Source organism: Silurus meridionalis, chromosome 16 (assembly GCF_014805685.1).
Source record: "Silurus meridionalis isolate SWU-2019-XX chromosome 16, ASM1480568v1, whole genome shotgun sequence".
Classification (NCBI taxonomy): Eukaryota; Metazoa; Chordata; class Actinopteri; order Siluriformes; family Siluridae; genus Silurus; species Silurus meridionalis.
Genome location: NC_060899.1, coordinates 13,132,191 through 13,155,460, shown reverse-complemented (window position 1 = coordinate 13,155,460; position 23,270 = coordinate 13,132,191). Strand labels below are relative to the sequence as shown.

The following is a 23,270-nucleotide window of genomic DNA, read 5'->3' as shown; positions in this document are numbered from 1 at the left end:
TTATGTGAGTGAAAAACGTGAGGTATTTTTGAGAACTGTGGCATGATGTGTTAATTAGCCATACATTTAGAAGTGTAAAACTACACTGCTACTTTATTAGGAACACCCTGCAGGTACACAGGAATACAATGGTTACATTTTGCATATGTATGTCAAGGGCTTTAGAATCCATCGAACTGAGAGGGAGGCTACATTAAATCCTTCTTACAAGCAGTTGAGGAAAATGGCATCTCAAAATAAATGATGTATCACACCTTGAGGTAGGTTTAAAAAACCCAAAAGACCACATCAGGTTGCTCTCCTGCTAGTCAAGAACCAGAATCTGAATCTGAATGAGAACAGACTGAAACGAGGAAGACTATACCTCAACATTTATTTCCCCTCAATCGTCTTGACAATTGGATAATTTTAGCACAGATACATGTGTTCCTAATAAAGTAGCCAGTGAGGGTATGTTCCCAGTAAAACTTCCCAATAAAGCATTTTGTAACCAGGCACAAGGGAATCTTTCACGTCTGCAATATTTCCATATTTATTCACCATTCAATGTGCTTCAACATGAAACAAACTCTTTAGAAAATAAGTTACAGTACAAGGAGAAAGAATATGATATACGTGTAATACAGATTTGCTGATTCGACACAAATACACAAGCTGGTGCTGTGTTACTGTAGCACCTGCATTACAGATCTTATCAATGATGTCAGGCCTGAGGAGATGCCTGATTTCTTTTAAAAGTGAATTAATACATGCATATGCATACAGCACTTTCCAAAAAAGATATGTGATGTAGAATATTTTAACAACATGATACAGGATATCAGAATTTCTCTTGCTACAATATCTGTGGGTCCAAATGTGCAGCTTTTCCAAGATGTGAGAAAAAAACAGAAAAGATCTTGAGTTCAGCTTTCAGTTTAATACACTGTGGTGTATTTTAACCACCAGCCACAATCCAGTATATTTGTAATTTATCTTATTCTTTTTAGAAAATTACATAATAATAATAATACACTACTGGAGTCATAATATGAATATTTTTATTTGACAATTTTTTATTAATGAAATAAAGGCAGTTAGTTTATGGGCATCAAACCAGTTCAGCTGCTCAGATAAATGCGATGCAGTGAAACGCTCGACGTCGTCGTTACGCGTGGAAACCTGCAAAGACCAACAATTTCTTATTGCAAATAATTTGTAAGTAAAGACTATATTTTGTCTCAAAAGATACACACACACACGTAATGGATTTTTTTTTTAATATGGTATACCCTCCTAAAAATCCTTAATACGATTTATATGCGAGTTATTTATTTATTTATATAAAAAACTATTTTGAATGTGAGCTTGAATGGGTAGAATTGGGTACGTTGTTATTTCCAAAACCAAAAGACATGTTTTGAGCAAGAATGTGCAGTGTTTTGAGTTCATATGTGTGGTATGTGTATGCTGCCAAACAAAATTGCTAAACATTTTTGTTCTGTTTTTCTGTTGGACCAAATATTACATTGTTTGCTTACACAGATGGAGATTTTTCCCCCTTATTTATCATTTTTAGTCTGCTTTTGCTTGTTTGCACACTTTAATCGAGGAACGCATCAGAGAGCTGCAGAGTTGTTAGGTGATTATCCACATCTGCATGAGTGGTCATGAGCAGAAGTTACTGTTCAAAATGTACATGAGACCCTGCAGTTAGGATGGTTTAAGAATGACCTCCAATCATGTGTTTAATTGTTTATTAATTTTTTAAGTTATATATTGTTTTTATTTTATAATGATATATTTCATAGTTCTTCATAAGATCCCATGGAATCGCTAAAACATAGAAAAGAATGCCAGGTATTGACCTTGCGTTAAGTGGAAGGGATTTTATCTGTCAATCACATCCACACTAGACACTAAGATTATGTATGCAGAAGAGGGCTAATAGCACTTGCATTAAAATTTTGTTTCAGTGCAAGCAAATGTAAAAGAATGTGTGTGTGTTTGATTATTTTGATGTATATAGGAATGAACACCTTATGGAACATAAACATATATGCATATATACATATATAGGTCTGATAGTTGATTCTCTGAGAATCACACATTTTAAGGTGCATTTGTTGTCCCCCCCTTGTCTTTATCCCATTCAGTATCTTAGCTTTACTGCCACAGTAGTTTAACTGTAGGTGTTAAAACCTTTTAGGTAAACATTTAATTTATTATTCGTGAATTAGACGTTTATTAGTATCAATTAGGGGACGTTATACACTATATTTTTGAGTCTGATATTTAAGATTTTATGTAAAGCTGTTTTGAGACAATGTTGTGAAAAGCGCTTTAGAAATAAACTTGACTTGACTTGAAAACCTCTCTGTGTAAATGTGGGATCATTTACAGTTCGTATTCATGCAGAGTGACTTGTAACAAATTCTTCACAGTGTCAAATATGGAGAACAGCTTACTAAACCTACCCCCGACCTAGACGTCAGCTGGTGGAGGAGGAGGTTCCTCGTTAGTTCCAGGATCCAGGGCAAGGGTCCTGAAAACATCTCAGCCCTGCTAGAACACATAGTATTCATTGTGCTGTGTGTATATATATATTGCCAGAAGAAATAGATCAGTAAAAGAAAGACAGGGAAGTGGATGGATAGAAAAACAGTGTTGTGAAGAAGGAATTCAGATCAAAACCACTTCCTTACAATTAAATTCAGGTTTCATTTGTATCAGAAGCTGGAACACTACAAAAGGGCATAAGAGAGTAATTACAAATGACATCTTTGCTTCAGGGCTTATCTCTTCTTACAATTCACTTCTCCTTTCATCTAGTTTAGTAATGACATACAGTCTTATAAGACACTATGTGATCAAACGTGCCTCTTATCCTGTTAGGGAGTATGACAGCATGTGCAGAAGAGCTTCACATTCTGCCGCTAGCAGCTTCCTCATGACACAAGTAATCGAGAATAGGCCGCAGTAGTAAGAACCAACCTATCCTGGATTACTTGAACCAGGCAGAAGCCAAAGACCAGGCTTTACGAGGACACAGTGGGGGAAAAAACATGTGGCAATCATGACGTTTAAAAATCATTTTACAAAATGCATGTCTTACACATTCACTAATACAGAAACATTATCTATGTAAAATGTATACTTCTAGAGTGATATCAGTACATCTATCACTACATCCCTTTTCATATAAATTAGCAATGGTAGTTTTGGAATTAAATGGCTAAGCCCTCCCTTTGTCACAAGGACAAAAAAACAACAACATACAAATAAGACTAATTTTCTGTTCTGGCCTTGTACATTTTTTTTTATTTTTATGTTGTGTAACTAAGAGCAACAGCACCACCAATGGTCATATGTAGAAATACACAGAATGAGACTGGTGGTGATTTCTTCTAACCCACCATGTAGATTTACATTTGTGCTAATTAGCAGACGTCCTTAATTTTTATAGTTATTAATTTGTAATAATCATTTTGTCATTTATTTTCTATTCTATACATTTTAGTATTTATGTTTGCTTATTTATTATCCATATATTATTATCCATATATATATATATATATATATATATATATATATATATATATATATATACGTATAAACTTCTAAGCTACCATTGTGTTAGTTAGTTTTCATTATACCTTAGGTATTTTGATAAGAACTACACATACTAATTACAACTTTACTACTTTAGGTCTCATTTTGTTCAGTTATTCGTGTTAAAAGCAGATTATTCAATGTTGTAAATAACAAGAAAAACAGGAACAGGGGAAAATAACTGCCCGTTTGACCACTAGGGGGCGCGCAATATCCAGTTTTTGATCCAGAAAAAAAGCTCACTTCCCATTAGCGATTTAAAAAAAAACAACAAAAACAATTAGCAGTTTTTCAGTTCCCACACACAACCCACCATTTTCTTTTGAACTCTTACATGCAGTATGTCCCCAAACACAGAGAAATCAGCCAAGATCATTTATTAATATCCTTATTGAGAGGCTTATTTGTGTGGATACTTTTGCAAATTTGAAGCTACTCAATAAAAAGTTTATTTGTCAGAAATGTCTTGATATATGCGTTATCAATGATATACTGGCAGCTTTTTTTTAAGAATAGTTTATCATAAAATAGCCAACAAATTTTGTGGTATTTGATTTTTCTCCTCTTCTAATATTTTGCCTCTTAACTTAGATCATCAATATGATTTAATCCCGTTTTTTAGTAGTAAATAGGTTAATTATTAACCCTTTTGTACAATTATGTACAATTCCATGTCAAACCCTGATGTATTTAATGTGGTAAGTAGGAATTTCCTATTGACTTGGTCAAAGGCTTTCTCTTTTTGCCGATTCCAAATTTGTACCGTGATGTATTGTGTATCACACTGAGAAGTTTGATTGACCTGCATGGATTAGTGAGAGAATATCTTCTAGCAGTCTTGTTTCTAAGGTTTGTCTCTGTGTAGTACAATTAATGTGACATTTTAGAAATATCTCAGTACCTTGAGCAAACTTCAGTCTAGCGTCTCATCCAGGTTCATGACCGGTCTCATCTATCTGGGATCTACAAGCAAGATGAAAGCAAAGAAGGTCACATTTCAAGGCAGTATTTAATATCACTGCTCTATACAAACTGGTACATGCTTGGCATTTGTTGGTGTCAACTCTTTGATATATTTATTGTCGTGACGTTTTCCAATTTATAACATTGATATAACGATGACATAAAATGCTTACATGCAGACTAATAATACAACCTACATCTCTTATTCAGAAATACTCTGAATTCTTGGAAATATGAACACTCCAGTGACTTGTATAAGATTTTTCTTTTGTGGCCCCTTGTGCAAAAACGATGTTTTGCTCGACTTCAGAAATTGCGAAAAAGCTCCCAAATGGATAAACATATGGAGGCATTTGACATCGCAGTTGAGTCAGACTACACTGGAGTCTATGTAAACTGGACTATAAATAGACTAGATTGTTATACAACTCTTTAGCTTGTTCTAGATTCTTACGACTTTCTTGTGCCGTGTAGACGTAGCTATGATGGTGAGAAATGATTTATATGCATAAGCGAGGAACGCTCTGCTTAGTGCCTATGAATTCTCTGTCCAATTAATCTGCTAGATTCATTTCAGTAAGCACAGGGAACGTCTGAGATTAGACGGGATCTGCTCATCGGGCATTAAAAAAAAAGAAGTCATGAGATCTCATCATGCAAATGAGTAACCATGCAAAAAGAAAACCTATTTTCTGCGTTCGGCTTGCGTTTACAAATTCAGTAGGCCACTCAGAACTGACATGAGCCAGTCCTTTGCTTTTACAAAAAGCCTGTTGTTCGTAACTACACAACATTCCACTATTTGAGTTCAAGGTACAAATTTGCTTTTGTGCTTATGATGAAATCCAAACCCAGTTTCACAAAGGTGTTTCCGAACAGAAATCCCCAACACTTTGGATGTATCAAAACAGTTAATAGGAAAGGCATTAAATAGTAATTAGTACAAGACATGTAATTAGCTGTGTTCTTTTCTTTTCTTTTTTTCAACTGTGCTTAATGATACATGATAAGTGATAAATTGGTAAATAATGAGAAGCTTTTTGCAGCCACATAACAACAACTTAGTCTCTTTGTGATGGACCTGAGGACTAGGATATTCATTCAGAACATGAATGTAAACAGATCAGTAATAAAAAAGCTGCTACCTTGCTGGCAGTACTGCTATCCTTAAATGGGGCATCATTGGTAGGAGGAATTTGTCACTGGGAATCCTGAGCTTCAGGGCTGCACCAAATTCAAGGAAATGTTCCATCTAAACCACAAGAAAATAAAATAATTTTTAGTTGCGACAGAAATTTTTAGAAAGACAAATCACAGGTCTTATGAGTTCGATCGCACGTTACCATTTCTACAGAAGCTTTACATGAACTGGTTAGAACTGGTAAATTGTTGAAGTGGGTGAAGTCTAACATTAGGAAAGACTGAGAAGACGTCTGGTAAAGAAATGGCTGTTTATAGCTACTATATTGGACGTCTTGTGGTCAAGATTGTTGGAAAATAAACAGAAAATAGCTTCCGCTCCAGGTGACTTCACACCAACTCATTGATTATTTTCTTTTAACAGCTTTGCATGTTGTATTTTATTTGATATCAGTGCTAATTAAGTTACACAAAATGGCATTAGGTATAAATGAATAACAAGATTTTCTTGCGATCCCTTTTAAACCCCTCCACATATCCGTGGCTAAATGACGAAACGTGCACGAGATTGCAAGCCGGGGCGTCAGAACTTATTACTACAACACAGTCAGATCCTTCAAAGACAACATTTCAGAACACTTGGCTATTGCAAAATCGTGAAACGCCGCCTTTATCAGCACGTGTGCACAAATGGAGCGAATGGTTTTCACTGTTGCACTTCAACCTCTTAGATATTTCACTTTATCAAAAATAACCACAGGTAAAGAAATGTCAAGGCTTGACTGTCTGGTCTGAGCTGGAACTGGAACATGACATAAGCTTCCTTTTTTTTTTTTTATCAGTAAAAAGAAAAGCGTCCCCTGTGCTCAGCGTCCCCTCTCCTGCACAGAAACTCTCAAAAATCTGTTTTAAATGAGGTTGCTGGCTTTGGCTATATGTTATATAATCACAGAGGGTGGGAAAGCCCACACATGTCAGATGCAGCTCCAGTGCAAAACACACACTCGTGCGCGCGCACACACACGCGCGAGCGCTCACACAAACACTCCCGCCATTTCATCACAGGAGAGTCTGGCAGGAACGAGCCCATGCAGCGCATATGCTACAATGCAGATCTTGCAGGCGCAGAAAGGAGAGTCATGTTTCATGCACTGACATTGGCGACGGTCTTTCAGATGCATTAATGACAGCTCGTGTGAATTTAAAGTCTCTGGCATACCTATTTTTTGCGAATGTTTCAATCGACGCACATGCTTTTTGGATTACATCTGAGGTTTCAAAAAAAAAAAAAAAAAAGAAAAGAAAGGAAAAAAGAGAAAAGACTCTGCAAAGTGCCCTGAATATCAAACAGTCCCATCTCTGGGGAAATCTGTTTGCACCGCAATCCACTGCTGGAAGCTTCCATTTTTCTTTTTTTCCCCTTTAAAACTTCATTATTTAGATATAATTCAAGATAATGAGCAGGAAATAACAGCAAGCAGCCCTGTTCATTCCTCTTTCCTTGTTCTCTTTGGGGTGTTTGTATAGCCATAGGAATCACCTTATGTAACACATGAGCAGTGTGTGTAGGCTTCTGTGTAGAGGGATGAAGGGAAAATGGCCCCCTGCGTCACCGCTTGCTTCTCATTTGTCCATCATGCTCATTGATAAAGCACCAGGAAATGGAGGGATAAATATGAGCCCTAATCACCTTCATTTCATCTAGCGCTCTCGGCTGATACGATATAGGTAGATGGAAAGAAGACTGTGCAATATTTAGGAACGTTGAATAAAAAAGAGGAGAGATGGTGAACATTTTAAGGTTCTTTATGATTATTATTTTATTTTTTTGCATATTGTCTATACCAAGCGTCAATATACCAGAAACTGGGTTAACTTAGGAAAAAACGGCAAACCAAATACAACCAATTAGATCTAGCAAAACTGTGACTCTATTCACCGCCAGAAGAAAAAAATCTAAATCAAGAAGAGATTAAAAAAAAAAATACTACATGTAATGATAGCGTTAATATCATACTGTAATACCGTAATCCAAGACATTGAGTCTTCTCTTATAACGTATTACTTTTATAAGTTTACCTCTGGGAATAGCTTCAAATACACTTCATCACATTAACGCAACACTTCAAGAGCATTCCAGAGCTTTTTTTTTTTCTTTCCTTTTAACTAATAAACAGATTCTTACATCTTACAGACTCAATATGTTGAGAGATTGCGGGGAAGAGAATTTCACACATAGTGAATGTATGTATGTATGTATACAGCATTAATAACAGCTATGTCTGGTGTACATATTCAAAACAAAAACACCACTAATAGGCTGAAGTCAGGCTTTTCTATGCCACACCCTGTCGCTGCATCGTAGTAAAACTTCGCATTGGTCAATTACAAACAATTTCCATTTGATAAAATGGCTATCCGAAGGCCAGAAAAGGACTCGGTGGAAATATTATGGATAAACTCGCCTTGTGATTCAGAGTTTACCCACCGTCTGGTGAATCGACTTAACTCCTCCGAAAACATCAATTTTTTTTCCTTTACGAATTTAACAGCTAAAATGAACGTTACATGAACTCACAATAAAAATAAATAGATTATATCCACATTGACGGCAGTACAACAGTATAAATGTGCAATGGAAATTGAATTTTTGGGGGTTTGTTTTTACAGCTACTCAGTTTACAGCAGCTAAAGCAAGGAAAGTTTTTTTATACACAGCCTTTGCCATAGTCTTAATGTATTCGTATAACCAATATGCACTCAGGAATAACAAACAAACGCTCGCTAATCGTAACTACACACAAACACACAAACTTTAAACTAAACAGCATGCATAATACTGTTTATCATTAACATGTGATCTTCCACAAATTGTACATTTCTGAATGTTTTCAGTTTCAAATTGATATGTTGGCCAGCAGTTAATGCAATCGGGCTTTAGTGTGTCCAGCTTTCTCAACTCGTCGTCTATATACTCAATCCAAACTGATCATCTTCAGTTTTCATGTTGAATTTTTGTTTTTGATGAACAGTTGAATACACTTGTGTGTTTGAGATTGCTGAAAGTGTGTGTCCTACTAAACTCCTCCAGAACCGAGCTGGCAACGATGTCAAAGCAGCACACAGGCCGAGTTCTTACAGCAACAACAGAAATCCAACACCAAACAAACAAAACAGAACCTCGGCAGTCCAACGCGTGGTGAACATTTCATTAGACGTGTACGACGTGTTTCAGGGTGGACTTTGGCAAAAATAAAAAATAAAATAGAGTGCTTCATTAACACTGATGTAGGAGATAAAAGAAACCAATCATAGTGACGTGCAGGTTTTGTTAAAGATCTGTAAATGTTTTTATTATTATTTTTATAATATTTTCCTCACAATAACTCAGAGACCTCTACACAAAAACTATTGACCCATGCAGTGCAACATGATACACAGGAAACACCTTAACAAAGACCACTGAATAATAAAGTTCATCTGATAGATATGATTCCTAAACTACATATGAGATGTAAGGATTAGCGATGGTAGTTTATTTGGTATTAATTAGCAAAATTTAGACGTCATTCGCACCGAAACTACGACGGATTGGGGAAGGAGGTTCGTTTTAAAATGGCAGAACATATCTTCACAGAGGCGGTAAACCCGGACTGTCAACAACACTGTGCAGGCGGAGGGAAGAGGGCGTGTAGTTCGAGCTACAGTGTGTGTGTGTGTGTGTGTGTGTGTGTGTGTGTTCCACCGCGACACCTTGCACTGGCTCCGTTGGAGTGTGTGTCTTCCGTACTTGTTATTTATTTTTGTACTCTTGTTCTGTAGTGAAAGCGGTTATGAAATGGACGGTGAACCTATAATGCTGGATTGTGTACCTTTTTTACAGCACGTGCGCTTCTGTTACATTTTGGGTGACATTTTGTTTCGCAATACAATAGCAAGAAAACAATATGACGCCTCAGGGCTATTAAACACAAACTATAGTGTCAAAAAAAAGAGCACAATATAAACGTGCATTAATTAAAAACACTCCCGACACGTATAACCATTATTACCGACACTATTGTTCGGATTGCATGCTCCTGCTCGGTCCTAAACTCGTGTTTTTAGGGAAGATTTCGTGTTTTGACGTTGCGCACGCCGAGAAAGAAGCGGTAAACAACTCGCAGTTGCCGAGAGCGCGCGCGCGGGCACGAGCGAGAAGCGCGAGCGCTGCATGACAGCTCCGCTGGCGAACCTCAGTTACACACCGAGCCTACGAAGCTGTCACTGCGCGCGCACAAACACGCGCATGCTACAATGTACAAAAAATAACAAAATAATAAACATTGACCATGAAAATGCACAGATCCGCTTATGAGAACGCGGCTCGGAGCGCGCTGACAGTGCATGCGCGCGTCCTACCTGTTTTCGAGGGCGCGACGGAGCGTCTCCGCACTTGTACCGTAACTCAACTTTTCCCTATCCACCTCTCCATGCGCGTGCAATTCGAGCATTCAGCTATAGCAATTCACAAATATCAACCAAAAAAGAAATCTCATCCCGTATATACAAATTAAAATTGTGTGTATATATATATATATATATATATATATATATATATATATATATATATATACACGCAATATATTTGTAATTAAAATCTAAATGTATTTACGCGTTCCCGCCTTGTCCTCTGGTGCATCAAGGAGGGGTTCCTGAGGTTTCTCCTCTCACCACCTGATCGAGCTCCGGGCTGCGCGTCTCCGAATTTTGTGCGTTGTTCCGAGCTCGAGCGGGGTGCATTTATTTCTGCGCTGGAGTCTCTTCACCGCGCGCGCGCTCCGACCAACATGGAGAATCCGAGCGAGAAAAAGGAAAACAAGCGAGGACACGGGGCAAGGCGGACTGTTTCAAGCCCCCCCTTACACTCCTCCTCCCCTTTTACTACACACATAAACAGCCCCAGTGCCGGGCCGCGGAGCTCCACACCGCCGCGCGCTCGACGCATAAAACCGCCCGGACGCATAAAACGCGTCGAGCGCGTGAGCGTGCCGCCGGTCGGACGTGACTAAAAGCGACGGCAAGTGGATAAGGGGCGAGGGCAGAGAAAAGGCGCCGTTAATGGCGTTTCTTTCGGCCGTTGTGTTGTTTTCATCGTTTGGGCTTTCACGGGAGGGGGTGGTGGTGGAGGGACGCCTTGAAACGGCTCCGCTCGATGTCGATTGGACGGGAGGGAAGTGGGAGTAGCTGAAGCATTCTTCTCGACGTCGCGCGCGCTCCGCGGTGAAAACATTCCAGCGCTCGCGCGGCGCTGAAGCTCGCACCGTGCACGGTACAGGGAGGTCATACCACTGAACGGGAACTGAGGGGGGGGGCGGGAGTGTCTTACAGTTTCAATAGCATGTGCATTATTTGTTGTAGTCATTATTGAACACATTTGGCTTTTACAAAACTGTATAATTATTTATTTACTTTACTTAAAACATTATTGTTACAATTATTACTGCTTGTAGTAGTTGTTATTGATCCTCCTGCTTATTATTATTATTATTATTATTATTATTATTACAGTTTGTAGTGGTTATTGTTAATTTTCTTCTTTTTCTTCCTCTTGCTATTCTTTCTCCTCCTTTTCTTCCTCTTCTTTTCATCACTGCTTCTGATAGTCATTGTTCTTCCTCCTTCTCTTCTTCCTCTTTTGTCTGTTCTTCTCCTTCTTATCACTGCTTCTTATAGTCATTATTGTTCTGCTTATCAGTATTATAAGTATTATAGTAATACTGTACTGTAATGTTTAGGTGACACATTTTCAGGTTTTCTGTTGTTTTCAGGTTGGTGGAGTTTGTAGCAGTCAAATGTCATTTATTTCAAGCTGCGCTAATGCATTGTGTAGAATTTTTCTTTTGCATGAACAAACAAAACCAAAACGTTGGTGTGAAAACAGACCAACTATGGACATGTAAGATGAAAAGATTTGCTCAGTTGATGTATGTTATATATTTGTTTTAAGATTTCATGGTATTACATTCGTCATTTTCAGAAAAAACTGAAATGCAGTTATAGGTATTAAGTTACATAATTGCTCACCTGCAAAACCTGCCTCACAGATGCATGTTTTCAGAACACCAGGGTGTGGAATCGGGTCACAAAGACAATCTCTCATTACACTACATGCACATAATGGTTGCATTGTTTTTCTTGCCATTTGTACAAATAATTATTAAAAATAAGCCACAGCTCATACATACAAGCAACAGAGTGCATTTGTTTGGGTCTTATACAATATTAAAAATGTATGAGGACAGTGTGGAGCCTGAAAATGAAACTGAGCGAAGATGCATAGAAAGAGTGGCAGGCTTTAAGCTTTGAGAAAGCTCCAATGCTGCAAATCTTTTCCCGAGAAGTCCCAGCTGGGGCCAATTCTATACCACAAAGCTGAGATGTAAACAAGCATTGGAGCAGTGTCTGCATTCCTCGTGGAAGCCGCGCAGACTTGTAGCTAAAATTATTGTGAGCAGAATTCCAAAACATTTTTTTTTTGTTAAAAAAAAGGACATTGGCTTGCAAAACAGCTCTTGTTTAGATATTAATATTGAATGCCTGAAGAACAGCGTTGTGCATAACAATGGGGAATCGACAATATATGAAATAAATATGTAACTTGCATCAAATCTGTCTGTTGTGTATCACTCATCAGTGTCACCTTTAAAGCTTTACATTGTCGGTTATCACAGTATGAGGAGGGATGTAAAGGAAGGTGGGGAGGATGAAAAGTATCACTGGGATCTTTTGATTTTTATCCCTGTGCAATACTGTAACTTATAACCACCATTTCCTTATTATCCACTTCCAGTTTGCTTATGACAGGATATTTTGGATGGATATATTCCAGGCATATCAAGATTGTCCTTATATGTGAGCTATACAGTCATGAATAGAAGTTACATACAAACACACACAGTAGGTTCTTGCTTTATCTCCCATAACCTCCCTGCCAGCTCAAACTGGTCCTTCCATCTCCCTCTGACCTCTGTTTCTTTCTCACGAAGAGAGAGACAGGTCAGAAGGAAATGGGTAAACCGGTTTGATTTTCACAAGGAGGCTATAGCTGATTAAGCAAATAATCAATTTTTACATCAGCAGAAATGCATCTCAGACCCCACAACATGCTGACCCTCAGGGTGTTACAGTAAGGCTGCATCAGGTTTTACTCCCGTCACATAAATCTGTGTCTACAGTAAGCACAGGATGGACAAAAACCTGGGTATTTAAAGTACGCAGGTAGTACAGTTAATAGTGACTAAATATTATGACACAGAGACAGGAAACTTTCTTCCTTGTTCTTGTCATTCAAAAACAGAAAGAATAAGCCATTGTCGAAAACCTGTTAATGAACCGTGTGTAAAAGTAGGAACAGGAGTTTTAACCATTCTCATCACACATGTTATATTAGCTATAAAATGTCTTTCTCTCACCAGTCTCTCTCTTCGTCTTTCTCTCTTAAAGGTAATATGAAAAGAAAAATATCATCTAATTGAGAAATCCCAAAGACTGCAATGTTTACCTGCTACAAAGCGTTGGTACTGCACTCGAACGATGCTAAATAAACACCTCTTCACAGAAAATGTTTGCAAATCAATGACATTTATAAAAAATATCTATGTGGAGCATAAATTTGGGTTAACACAGGGCCCTGTGTAAACACATTTCATCATTCAGTAAATGCTACTCATGTATTAAAAGATTATATCCATGATTGATGTAAATCACTGTTGTGGTACTGCAGTTATCTGAGTATATACAAAGGCTGTTTAGAAATACACATCATGTTAAGAATACATCCTGAATAACTGCTATGTATACCAAAATTCCTTATCGTGATATAACTCTAAAATTACATGGCACCCTGAAGCAACCTGCACATGACATATGGACCATTAATGTATAGATGATCATATAGAGTGTTTTTTTTTTCATGTGTGAGTTTTTTTCTGGATTTCTGGTATTTTTCCATTGAAGAAAAAAAAAACATTCAGCTTGGTGGATTGTCTACTTAAAATTACCATTAGATATTAATGAATGAGTGTGTGAATTATTGTCCTCGTTTTGCCCTGACATGGGCCAACATCTCGTCCAGAGTGAATTCTGGATCTATGGTCACCATGACCAGGATAAAATACTCACCGTATCTGGATTAACGAATAGGCTATTATTGTGGTAGTGAGGATGTTTATTTGCGTGTAGCCTGTGACCATGACATGATTTATTTTTGCAGAATGGTAAAGATAGGAGCATGTAATGTGCAGCATTATGTATGGAAAATTAATAGAAGAGACATAAATATTCATGCTTTGTTGAATTTCTTCTAATAGAATTTAGAAAAGTGATTTTTTATTGAGTTGCCTACCTTAAAAGTATTAAATTAAAAAAAAAATGTATTCAGTTCATCATTTTTAGCAACCATCCTATCATGGTCAGGGTGTTGGTGAGTCCAGGAATCTTTCCTGAAATCACTGGTGGACAAGCCGTGGTTAGGACACCAGCCTATCACAAGCACAGACATCGAGATTCCAAGTGAAAACTCCACACAGGAACGCAAACTCGGCATCTAACCAGGGACATTGTAGTTAATCTTCAACAATGCATAATATACTTACAGAACGCTTCGCTTGTTTTTGACGTTCCAGAATAACGCCCTTTATATTTACTCTTATTAGCTTCTTATAGTTTCGAATAATGTTAACGGTATAATCACTTCTAATATCGTTAACATCGTATATATCTGTAATTGTATCGTTACACCCTGCTGGATTTGATATTCTTGCAAGCCGAAGGATGAAAAACAAGCATGAAGACTTTGTTTGTTATGTGCGTAGCCTCTAAAAGTAAAACTGGCTCTTTCTTGAACTATTTCACAGGATATGATCTCAGTGAATAAAATCCCGCCTTGATCTGTACAGCCCCGATGTCCTTCATGGCCTGCACCTAACACAACCCACATTAAGGAAAATACAAGCTAGATCGGCCAAATCTGAGGTTTGTGCAGGGCCCAGGCTTAAATCTGCAGCCATGTGACTTACAGGAAGGGGAAGAAGACCCCCTCCCACTCCCCAGCTCCCCCCACCCTCTCTCTCTCACACCAAATTCTCTCTGTCTCTCTGAGAGGGCTCTTTTTCCAGGAAAGGGGCCCGGTGGACAGGCACATTCAGGGGCCTGTGCCGGGGAGAGCCTGGCTCATTGAGAAAAACAACAACACTGAGGAGGGTGGGAGGACGCTCCCTCCTTGCATAAGAGAGAGAAAGAGAGAGCGAAAGAACTACCAGCCCTTTTACCCACTGCCACCAGGCTGAAAACCCGTCTGTCTACTCTACACACAACGCCACACCCTACAGTGAAACTCAGCGAATTTCATCGGCTGAATCTGTGACATTTTTGAGGCAGGACTGTCAAATGCAAGTGTTGTGAAAGACAATGGGAAAGCCGTGCAGCAGGCGTATACAGTCATGTGCTCAATCCCAGTTTGAGCTTGGGTGTCTTTACAAATCATGTGGTCAATAAGGTGCTGGGACTATAAACATGATCCTTTATTTGTGTGTCGAATTTAGTTGGTTCCCATGAGGAACATTGCATTATTCAAGTTTCATGCGAATAAAAGGCAAAATATTTAGTGTTGGTTACGAGGATTAGGGTTGGGATTCATGTGAAGGCATAGCATTATTTAGGGATATTAACAATTACGTCAAATTAGGGTCTTCTTGGTGGTGAGAAAAACTGTGTGTGTGTGCGTGTGTGTGTGCGTGCGTGCGCGTTGCAAAACAAAACAAGGCTGGCACTTGGGTGCCCCCTTGTGGCATTAAACAGAAACGTATACAGGAACGTGAAAGCTGTAGTTGTAATGATTTTTATTTTGCACATATATTTGTGTCTTGGTTAAGTCAGTTCTGTATGTTTCACGGTGCAAAAACTCATTACAGACAACATTTCCTCTCAACAAAGCATTTTAAACATAGTTTTAAAGAAAACAGTAGAAGAGCAGGAGTTGGAATTCCTAACCTGGTAAACGACAGCGCCATCCTGTGGCCATACTGACCAAGTACACAAGAGGTAACAAAAGATTTAGATTTAAAGTTAATGAACTGATCAGTAAATCAGAATAAAGCGATTAAACATTCATTTATATATTCAGGTTAGCTTGAAGGGTGTCAGCTCTTGTCATGAAATGATAGTAAAAGATAAAATTTAACATCGGCAACAGGAACCGTATGATGTATGATGTATGATAACTTCAATTAAATTCAACTCAACTCAAATAAATTTTATTTGGCAAACACTTTTAACAGTGAAACATTCTCCCAAAGCAGCTTTACAGGATTAAATAGATGGAGAAGTTGTAAATGGAGCAAATAAAAAACTCCCTGAGATGCTATAAGGAAGAAACCTTGAGAGGAACCAGCCTCAAAAGGGAACCCATTCTTATCTAAGTGACATCGACTGTCCATTCTATGATGAGTTCCACCATTTTCGAGGTTATAAGCTATTCGCTGATGGACACTCGAGTGTAAAACTGTTCACGCCTATTGCAGCCTCAAGCTATTGTAGCAGATTGTTTAGTTTTATTGCAATCTAGATCATCTCTTTGGTTCTTGAGATTAACCCTCCACAGGAACCTTATGGACCTTCAGGGTGATTGTGTGCCAGATAACCCTAGATATGAGATATGAGGGATAAAAGATGGGCTGCCACAACCAGCATCAATAAGCTTAAGTTTTAAGAGGAGAGACAAACAGTATCAGAGCATTATAGCTTCCTCCAATGCTAAATCCATGATCCCCATAAAAGACTTGACTAAACGTATGTGTTTTAAGACTTGAACATACTGGAAGTAGTAACGTTCTCGAAATTTCTTCAACTACTCGCTGAATTCCCTGTAGCACGAGTTTGCAATAAAAATACTCCAATGAAGAACATGTGTATTTATCATTCAGCTAAATCAGTTAAATTCCAGAGGAATGAATACTTTTGCAAGCCACTATATTTACATAGCTTTATTCTGGCAGATACACAAGTTTTGTTGGGAGAATATTTAGAATAAAATGAAATGACCACATTGTTTGCAATGTGCTAAACTGGACAGATTAGTTGGCTTCAGTGGCACAAGGACTGAAAGCGTTATTCCTGAATGATATCTCTTAGGTTTACTATTACAGTACTGCAGCAAAGACCTTTTTTTGCTGTCACTTACAAAAAAACATTCCTTGTTTAATCATTAATGACTTGTTGAGGTACAGAACAACTTATGAAGTCACATGAAAAAGCAGTACTGGGGCCACATCAGGGATTCACATTTATGTTTTAACCCATTTTTTTTACCCAAAACTACCCAATAGTTATTTATTACATGGTGTGATTTCTGTCTCTCTTATTTTATGATATAATCAGACACACTCAATGGCTGGTTTGTTGTATAATTTAAAAAGGAATTGCAATGTTGCATGTTTTACAGTGCATCGCTCTATTCCTTCACTATTTTTAACCTGTAACCGATTAACGCTGGAAGAAAGCGCAGTTAAGGACAGAGGTTTATTTGCTTTCCTGTGGTGGAAAACACTCAGCGCATCATCTATCACTTGACAATTTATTTGTAAGAAAAAAGTAGTCCAAATAATCATTAAGGAGCATTTTACAAAATGAAAAAATGCATGGCTTTCACGCTTGAGAGTTTGGATCAACTGAATACTGTGCACTGAAGGGAAGATGCCCAATACCGTACCGTATATGTTACTGCTTCAGTCCTCCGCCTATCACGGCCCAAACAGTAATTCTGTACAGGAGCCAATTACTAGAAGCAAGTTTATCACAACAAACCAGATATTAGAAATGCTATATTAAAAAAAAGTTTGCTAATATCATTTTCTTCAAAATGGTCCAAACATTCTTTTAGTGTAAGATTACAATTTAATGACTTTTTTTCAATTTCTGCAAAATCCATTTAATGCCTCACAGAGATCCTGCAAAACAATGACCCGAAGCGTACATCCAAACTCTATAAACGTTATTTAGAGAGCAAAAAGTCAGCTGGAGTGTTACTGATCACCCAATCGCCAACAAGTGAAGAAAACCATGTGGCAAGGCAAAGTAATTCAACTGAAAGTTTGGAGCAACAAAGGTTTTTTTTTTTTTATTTAAATAAAGAGTAACATTTCTACATGTATATATTTGTTTGATCAAAGTAAATCTTACCTAGTTTAGAACACAGGAACATGCATGTGTCTCTCAAAAACTAGGTGTTTCCAAACTACTTTCATTGTATACAATGAACAGAATAGAGGCAAAGACTTGAATCAGTTTAGACAGCATTGTTTAATTCATAAACATTCAGCAGCTGAAACAAAATGTGGGCACACAGCTGAAAGAAACAGCTTTAAATCAAACATTTCCACAAGCCAAAAGGCATTATACTGTACACAGATAGCTTTATCAACCCATATCATGCACAAGATGGTAATAAATTAGCCAAGAGAGCATACGTAATATTAATGGAATCAGATACAATGCGAAGCTCTCGGAATAGAGGAAACCTATTAATTATTACTTCAACAAAACTTGTACAAATTAAGAAAATATTCTTTATATGTTTAAAATAATACATTAATATACCCAACCTCACAATAAACAGATTTAATCCATTTTTAAGTGCTATATTTTCATCTTGGGAATGAGACAGCAACTTCTGCGTATATTTCAGGGATGCAAGGATCCACGTTACGTGAAAAAACAAATGCACAAGGGAGGTATTGCAGAGTCTCACAGTAGCAGTGCTGTTTCCAGAGCCATTGAGCTGCTGATTCTTTTTAGACCAGAACTTTTGGAGGCAACATGGAAAAAAAAATAACTGAGCAAAATTACTCAAAAAAAACTTCTACAGAATCTATTATCTCTCCTTCTCAGGTGGATATGAAGGGAAGGCTACACAAGATCAATGTCTGAACTAAATGATTATTGAGTAATAATCAGTGTGCACGCATTACGTGCACACTGGGCATTTCTTAATTTCCTTCCGAATTAAGAAAAGCAAATAATTATATAATAAAACTAAATGACATCTTGAGTGCAACAGTGTGAGAAAGTTTTTATACACATACACACACAAATACTTTTTTTGGCATTACTGTTTTTTTCGTATTAGCTCGAACTCTGGAAACAGCAGGTGTCCACAGGTCAAGAGTATCTTATAAAAATTGTTTTAAGATTGATATTTATATTTCACATAAACGCCAAAGCCTTTTTCGTTTTTATCTCATCTTTCTTTACAAGAACGAACCGAAAGACCTGATTATACCTCGAACCAATGAATGTCTCCCCATTAAAATCTCCTCATATAAAATATCAATATTAACACTAGCAAAAGCAGCTCAAACAGAAGGCAAATTCAGATGGTGTGTGAATATATTAAAGAGGAACATCAGAGAATCCTGAATGCTTTACACTGAGACGAACATCCTAGACGCTGCTATTTAGCATCCATACAAACGCACACAGACACACACACACTCACTCTCCAACGAGCCAATCAGATCACTAGGAGACAATACCATACATGATCCTAGAAAATGTGAGCCCCATACACGTCTCCTTAGGTGTTTTGCAGCATTCTCTTTATAGAATTGCAGACATAGTCCTAAAACTCCTCGTGTACGTTGCGGGCGTAGTCCATGAACTTGCTCCCGGTAAAATACTCACTGTATTTAAGAATCTCCTCCAGTTCTAAGCTGTGGTTCTGGTTCTCATCAGCCACAGCAATCATTTGCTTGGCCTCGTTAAGAGCATTGTACTCGTTCATAGGATCCATGTACTCCTGCGAAAGAGAAGACATGCTGGTTAAAACAGGAAAGATTGCGAGGAAAGATCTAGAGGGTTTGGAAGGTGGCAAACCTCGAGTTCTTCCATGGTGACAATGCCGTTGTGGTTGGCGTCGATGACCTCCTCAAATTCCTTCTTCCGATCACGAACCCATTCGTCATCAATGTCCTGTCCCTGTTGGTTCTCCACTGTGCCCATGGGCAGAGAGATGAACTCTGAGCGTGTCAGCTGCTTGTCTCCATCTTGATCTGAGAAAGAAGATGAGCAGAAATTACAGTGTGCATGTCTTATGTTAATATTACTGTAAAATATTTACAAATGAAAATCAAGGATTTTGAAGGAAGGACACACGCCAAAAACATGTAAATAAAATACACGGTACTGTCATGCCTACCCAGATCTCTTATGATCTCCTTGACCATGTATTTAAGCATGCCTCTGCTGTGCTCTGGATGAAGAAAGGAGAGAAACTCCTCTTCGTTCAGTAACTGGTCAGCGGGAGGGTTATCAGCCTGGAACCATCGATCCTTCAGACTTTCTAATATCTCCTGGGCTGTGGAGATACAACAAACCACCCCTCTCGTTTATTATACCATATAAGTGCTCCAATTCGGTTCTCTATATTCATTTTTACACTGAGATTTCACTTTTCAATATGGCGTTGATTTGGACACATCTGGTGAATGAACTCAAAACTGAAAGAAATCTAACCAACCAGCTACACTACAATTTGTCTGTAAATCACTTACTCTCCTCATCCACTTTAAGCTCTTCATTATTTTTTATCTTCTCAGCCACCTCCTTCTCATTGAAGCCTTTGCTGGCCAAAAACTTCACACGGTACTCATCCCATGTCACAAGTCCTAAAAGAGGATACATTTGTTTAGGAATCAATCACCACAACAAATCGGAGCAAGAAAATCTTCTCAATGAGCTAAAAAAGGTTTGTCATCAATATATTCAGCATATACATAATTTAATCAAAAATTATTGCTGCACTTACAGCAGATTCTTAACACTTTTTTTTTTATCTCTGTGGTAAAGGAACATGTCATCATTATTAATAAATTACTTCTCTATTGTTGAGTACAAACCAGAAATAGAAAACAAAAGGTTAAGAAATGAATAAAAGGAAATTTTCTAATATTGATATTATACAAGCTTACCATTTCCATCAGGATCTACTGCATGGAAATTACGTTTGTTCTCTTTCACTGCCTCTTGAAAGTGTTCTTCTGTTTTCTCCATGATCCAGCGTTGAAGCTCTTTAGCGCTGACACTTCTGTCCTTGTTGAAATCAACTCTACCAGAAAACAAAGTAGACACTGAACCTGAAGACACTGGATTAAAGTAGAAGTCTCTTAAATGAAGCTTAATTATGCAGGACTTACTTGCTAAAAATTTCAATTAATTTTTTGCGGTTCTTCTTGGGCTCAGAATCTTCTTCAAACTCCTCCATCTCCTTCCCCAGAAACACTTCCTGGTGGAAGTCCTTGTTCAGGTGGCCGTCCATCTCCATTTTGACACCGTTTAGGTGGTCGGGAGGGAGGATCTCATTGTCCTCGTTACCGTTGACATGTTTGCTTCTGTGGACTGATATGTTTGCGGGTCGAGCTTGGACACCCACGATCAAAATCACAAACAGGGCAAAGAACGCTGCTAGATGGTGCACAGTCCAAACTCCTCTTGTGATAGACATGACTGTGAGCTTATACCTCACCTAGAAACACTAGATGTATTAAAAAAAAAAAAAAAAAATAATACTATTAGTCACATCAATCATTGGTGCATATATAACATGATCACATGATTCCTCAGATACATTTCAATGTTTTTGTCCACAAAAATTGTAAAGAATACCACCATGTACTAGATCAGTGGTCCCCAACCCCTGGGCCGTAGGTCAATTGGTACCGGGCCGCACGGAAAAAATTCCTAACTTGCATTATTTCCGTTTTATCTATCTGATTCTGAACAATCTTTTATTTTGGAAAATTACCAGATTCTCTCCTCCACATCTGTCATCTGACTCTTGATGAGTGTCATGATGCCTCGGTCACATGTCTTATCTACATCCGCTACCTTCTTAAAGAGGCTGCTCCAGACGATAATACATTACCACTATATTGAAACCCCCAAGTAAGCAAAATGAACAAAAAAACAACACAGTGGATTCACGTTTATTACTATATTTAGAAAATACCATGCCTTTTTTATGCCGGTCGTATCATTTTATTTTTGTATTTATCCCCCACTCCTTAAAGGCCGGTCCGTGAAAATATTGTCTAACATTAAACTGGTCCGTGTCACAAAAAAGGTTGGGGACCACTGTACTAGATCACTGACTTGTTCCGTCTAACATACCATATATGAACTCCATATAATATGTTTACTTGTTACAAGTTTAAAGCTGGAACCAAGAGGCCCAAACCTAAAAAGTAATCTCCATGAACACATGAAGACTGAACTCTGTCATCTTAGAAATGAACTAGAAGCCGACTGCACCCCAGATCAGGTCACCCAACACCACTGCCTGATGTACCTGAACATCACTAATGCTCTTGTCTCTGAATAAACTAAATTTCCCACAGCCACACTCCAAAATATAGCAGAAACCCTTCCTGGAAGAGTGGAGATAACGAGGAAGGAGACAAAATCTGGACTGATGTCGAAAACCATATATAGGTGTAAACAAACTTTTCGGCATATCATTTACATCAATTAGTGTCATGTTAAATCCCTTTTAGTATTATTCCTGGATTTACATTGGGCTGCTACTGTAGAGCAAGTGCAATTGGGAGACCAGGGGGCGGGGCATGTCCACACTAACGCTGCTTTCACTGAATGAACATATAATGACGACACTCCAGGAAGTAAACAGCTGTACCTTTAAAACTATAATATACTCAAATATACATACATACACACACACACACACACACACACACACACATATATATATATATATATATATATATATATATATATATATATATATATATATATATATATATATATAGCTTTTATACACAAAAGAACAGCCACAAAAAGCTCAAAAACAACATTTAATAAAAAAAGCATTTGCCCTAAATACTTTAGAGCAAACATTTAGATACTGTACTGTACATTGACACCAATTACATATATTATAAACAATATTATACCAACCTTTTTTCTACAACTAGCCCACATTTACACGGAAAATAATCCGTATTAGCCTGAAACGTAACACTGACGCAAGTTCCCTGAGTAACCCTGCTTCCTTAGCTATATTCTTTTTAGCGTTCAACTTCATGGATTACATACTATATCCCTATTAACCAGAAGCAACTAAATAACAATACTACTACTACTACTACTACTACTACTACTAATAATAATAATAATAAAGCAGTTGAATCAATAATATTAGCCAGCTAACTAGCAAGGCATCCGGTCAACTAGCCGAATGCTAACTTCGGTCCTGGTTAGCATCAGAAAGCTGCGCCACTGAATGTACACGTGAGGAAACCGAGTCACGGGCCGTACCTGTTGAACGGAACCGTTTGCCGACGGACCTGAAACCCAGCACGCAAACCAGAGCACGCGGAACAACGTCAACCTCCTACTGCCTCAGCGGAACACATCGCGGTATGAAGTTTCTAGCACGGCTAATTCCGGTTGACGTGGCCGACGACGGTGGGCTCACAGACCAATGAGAGAGGGACACAGGCGCATGGCAAATCGGGTCCAGTAAG

At 38.0% G+C, this 23,270-nt stretch overlaps 1 protein-coding gene and 1 long non-coding RNA gene across 5 annotated transcripts; both read right to left on the bottom strand.

The window, feature by feature from the left end:
- Nucleotides 1-516: 516 nt before the first annotated feature.
- Nucleotides 517-10,979, bottom strand: LOC124399137. 4 transcript variants are annotated; one of them, XR_006928174.1, is made up of 6 exons: nt 10,349-10,888; nt 5,700-5,806; nt 4,493-4,554; nt 2,685-2,723; nt 2,457-2,541; nt 517-1,161 (listed from the first exon to the last, which is right to left on the bottom strand). It is a non-coding gene; the product is annotated as an uncharacterized LOC124399137 (long non-coding RNA). The 4 variants fall into 4 exon arrangements; XR_006928173.1 differs by having other exon boundaries at nt 2,457-2,723; nt 10,349-10,979; XR_006928172.1 differs by lacking the exon at nt 2,685-2,723 and having other exon boundaries at nt 2,457-2,544; nt 10,349-10,874.
- A 7,035-nt stretch (nt 10,980-18,014) lies between these two features.
- Nucleotides 18,015-23,212, bottom strand: sdf4 (stromal cell derived factor 4). The gene is made up of 7 exons (XM_046870176.1): nt 23,062-23,212; nt 20,925-21,262; nt 20,700-20,836; nt 20,283-20,396; nt 19,928-20,086; nt 19,606-19,781; nt 18,015-19,528 (listed from the first exon to the last, which is right to left on the bottom strand). The coding sequence occupies exons 2-7, from the start codon at nt 21,230-21,232 to the stop codon at nt 19,352-19,354; spliced, it is 1,071 nt and encodes a 356-aa protein (XP_046726132.1). The 5' UTR covers nt 21,233-21,262; nt 23,062-23,212; the 3' UTR covers nt 18,015-19,351.
- Between the last annotated feature and the right edge of the window lie 58 nt (nt 23,213-23,270).

Bases quoted from the DNA above. Each gene is read 5' to 3' on its own strand.
- sdf4 (XM_046870176.1), bottom strand. From the start codon at position 21,232: ATGTCTATCACAAGAGGAGTTTGGACTGTGCACCATCTAGCAGCGTTC. The intron at 20,087-20,282 runs GTAAGTGATTTA...GTATCTCCACAG, and splicing joins GCTTAAAGTGGATGAGGAGA to CCCAGGAGATATTAGAAAGT. The intron at 19,782-19,927 runs GTAGGCATGACA...CTTCTTTCTCAG, and splicing joins GGAGATCATAAGAGATCTGG to ATCAAGATGGAGACAAGCAG.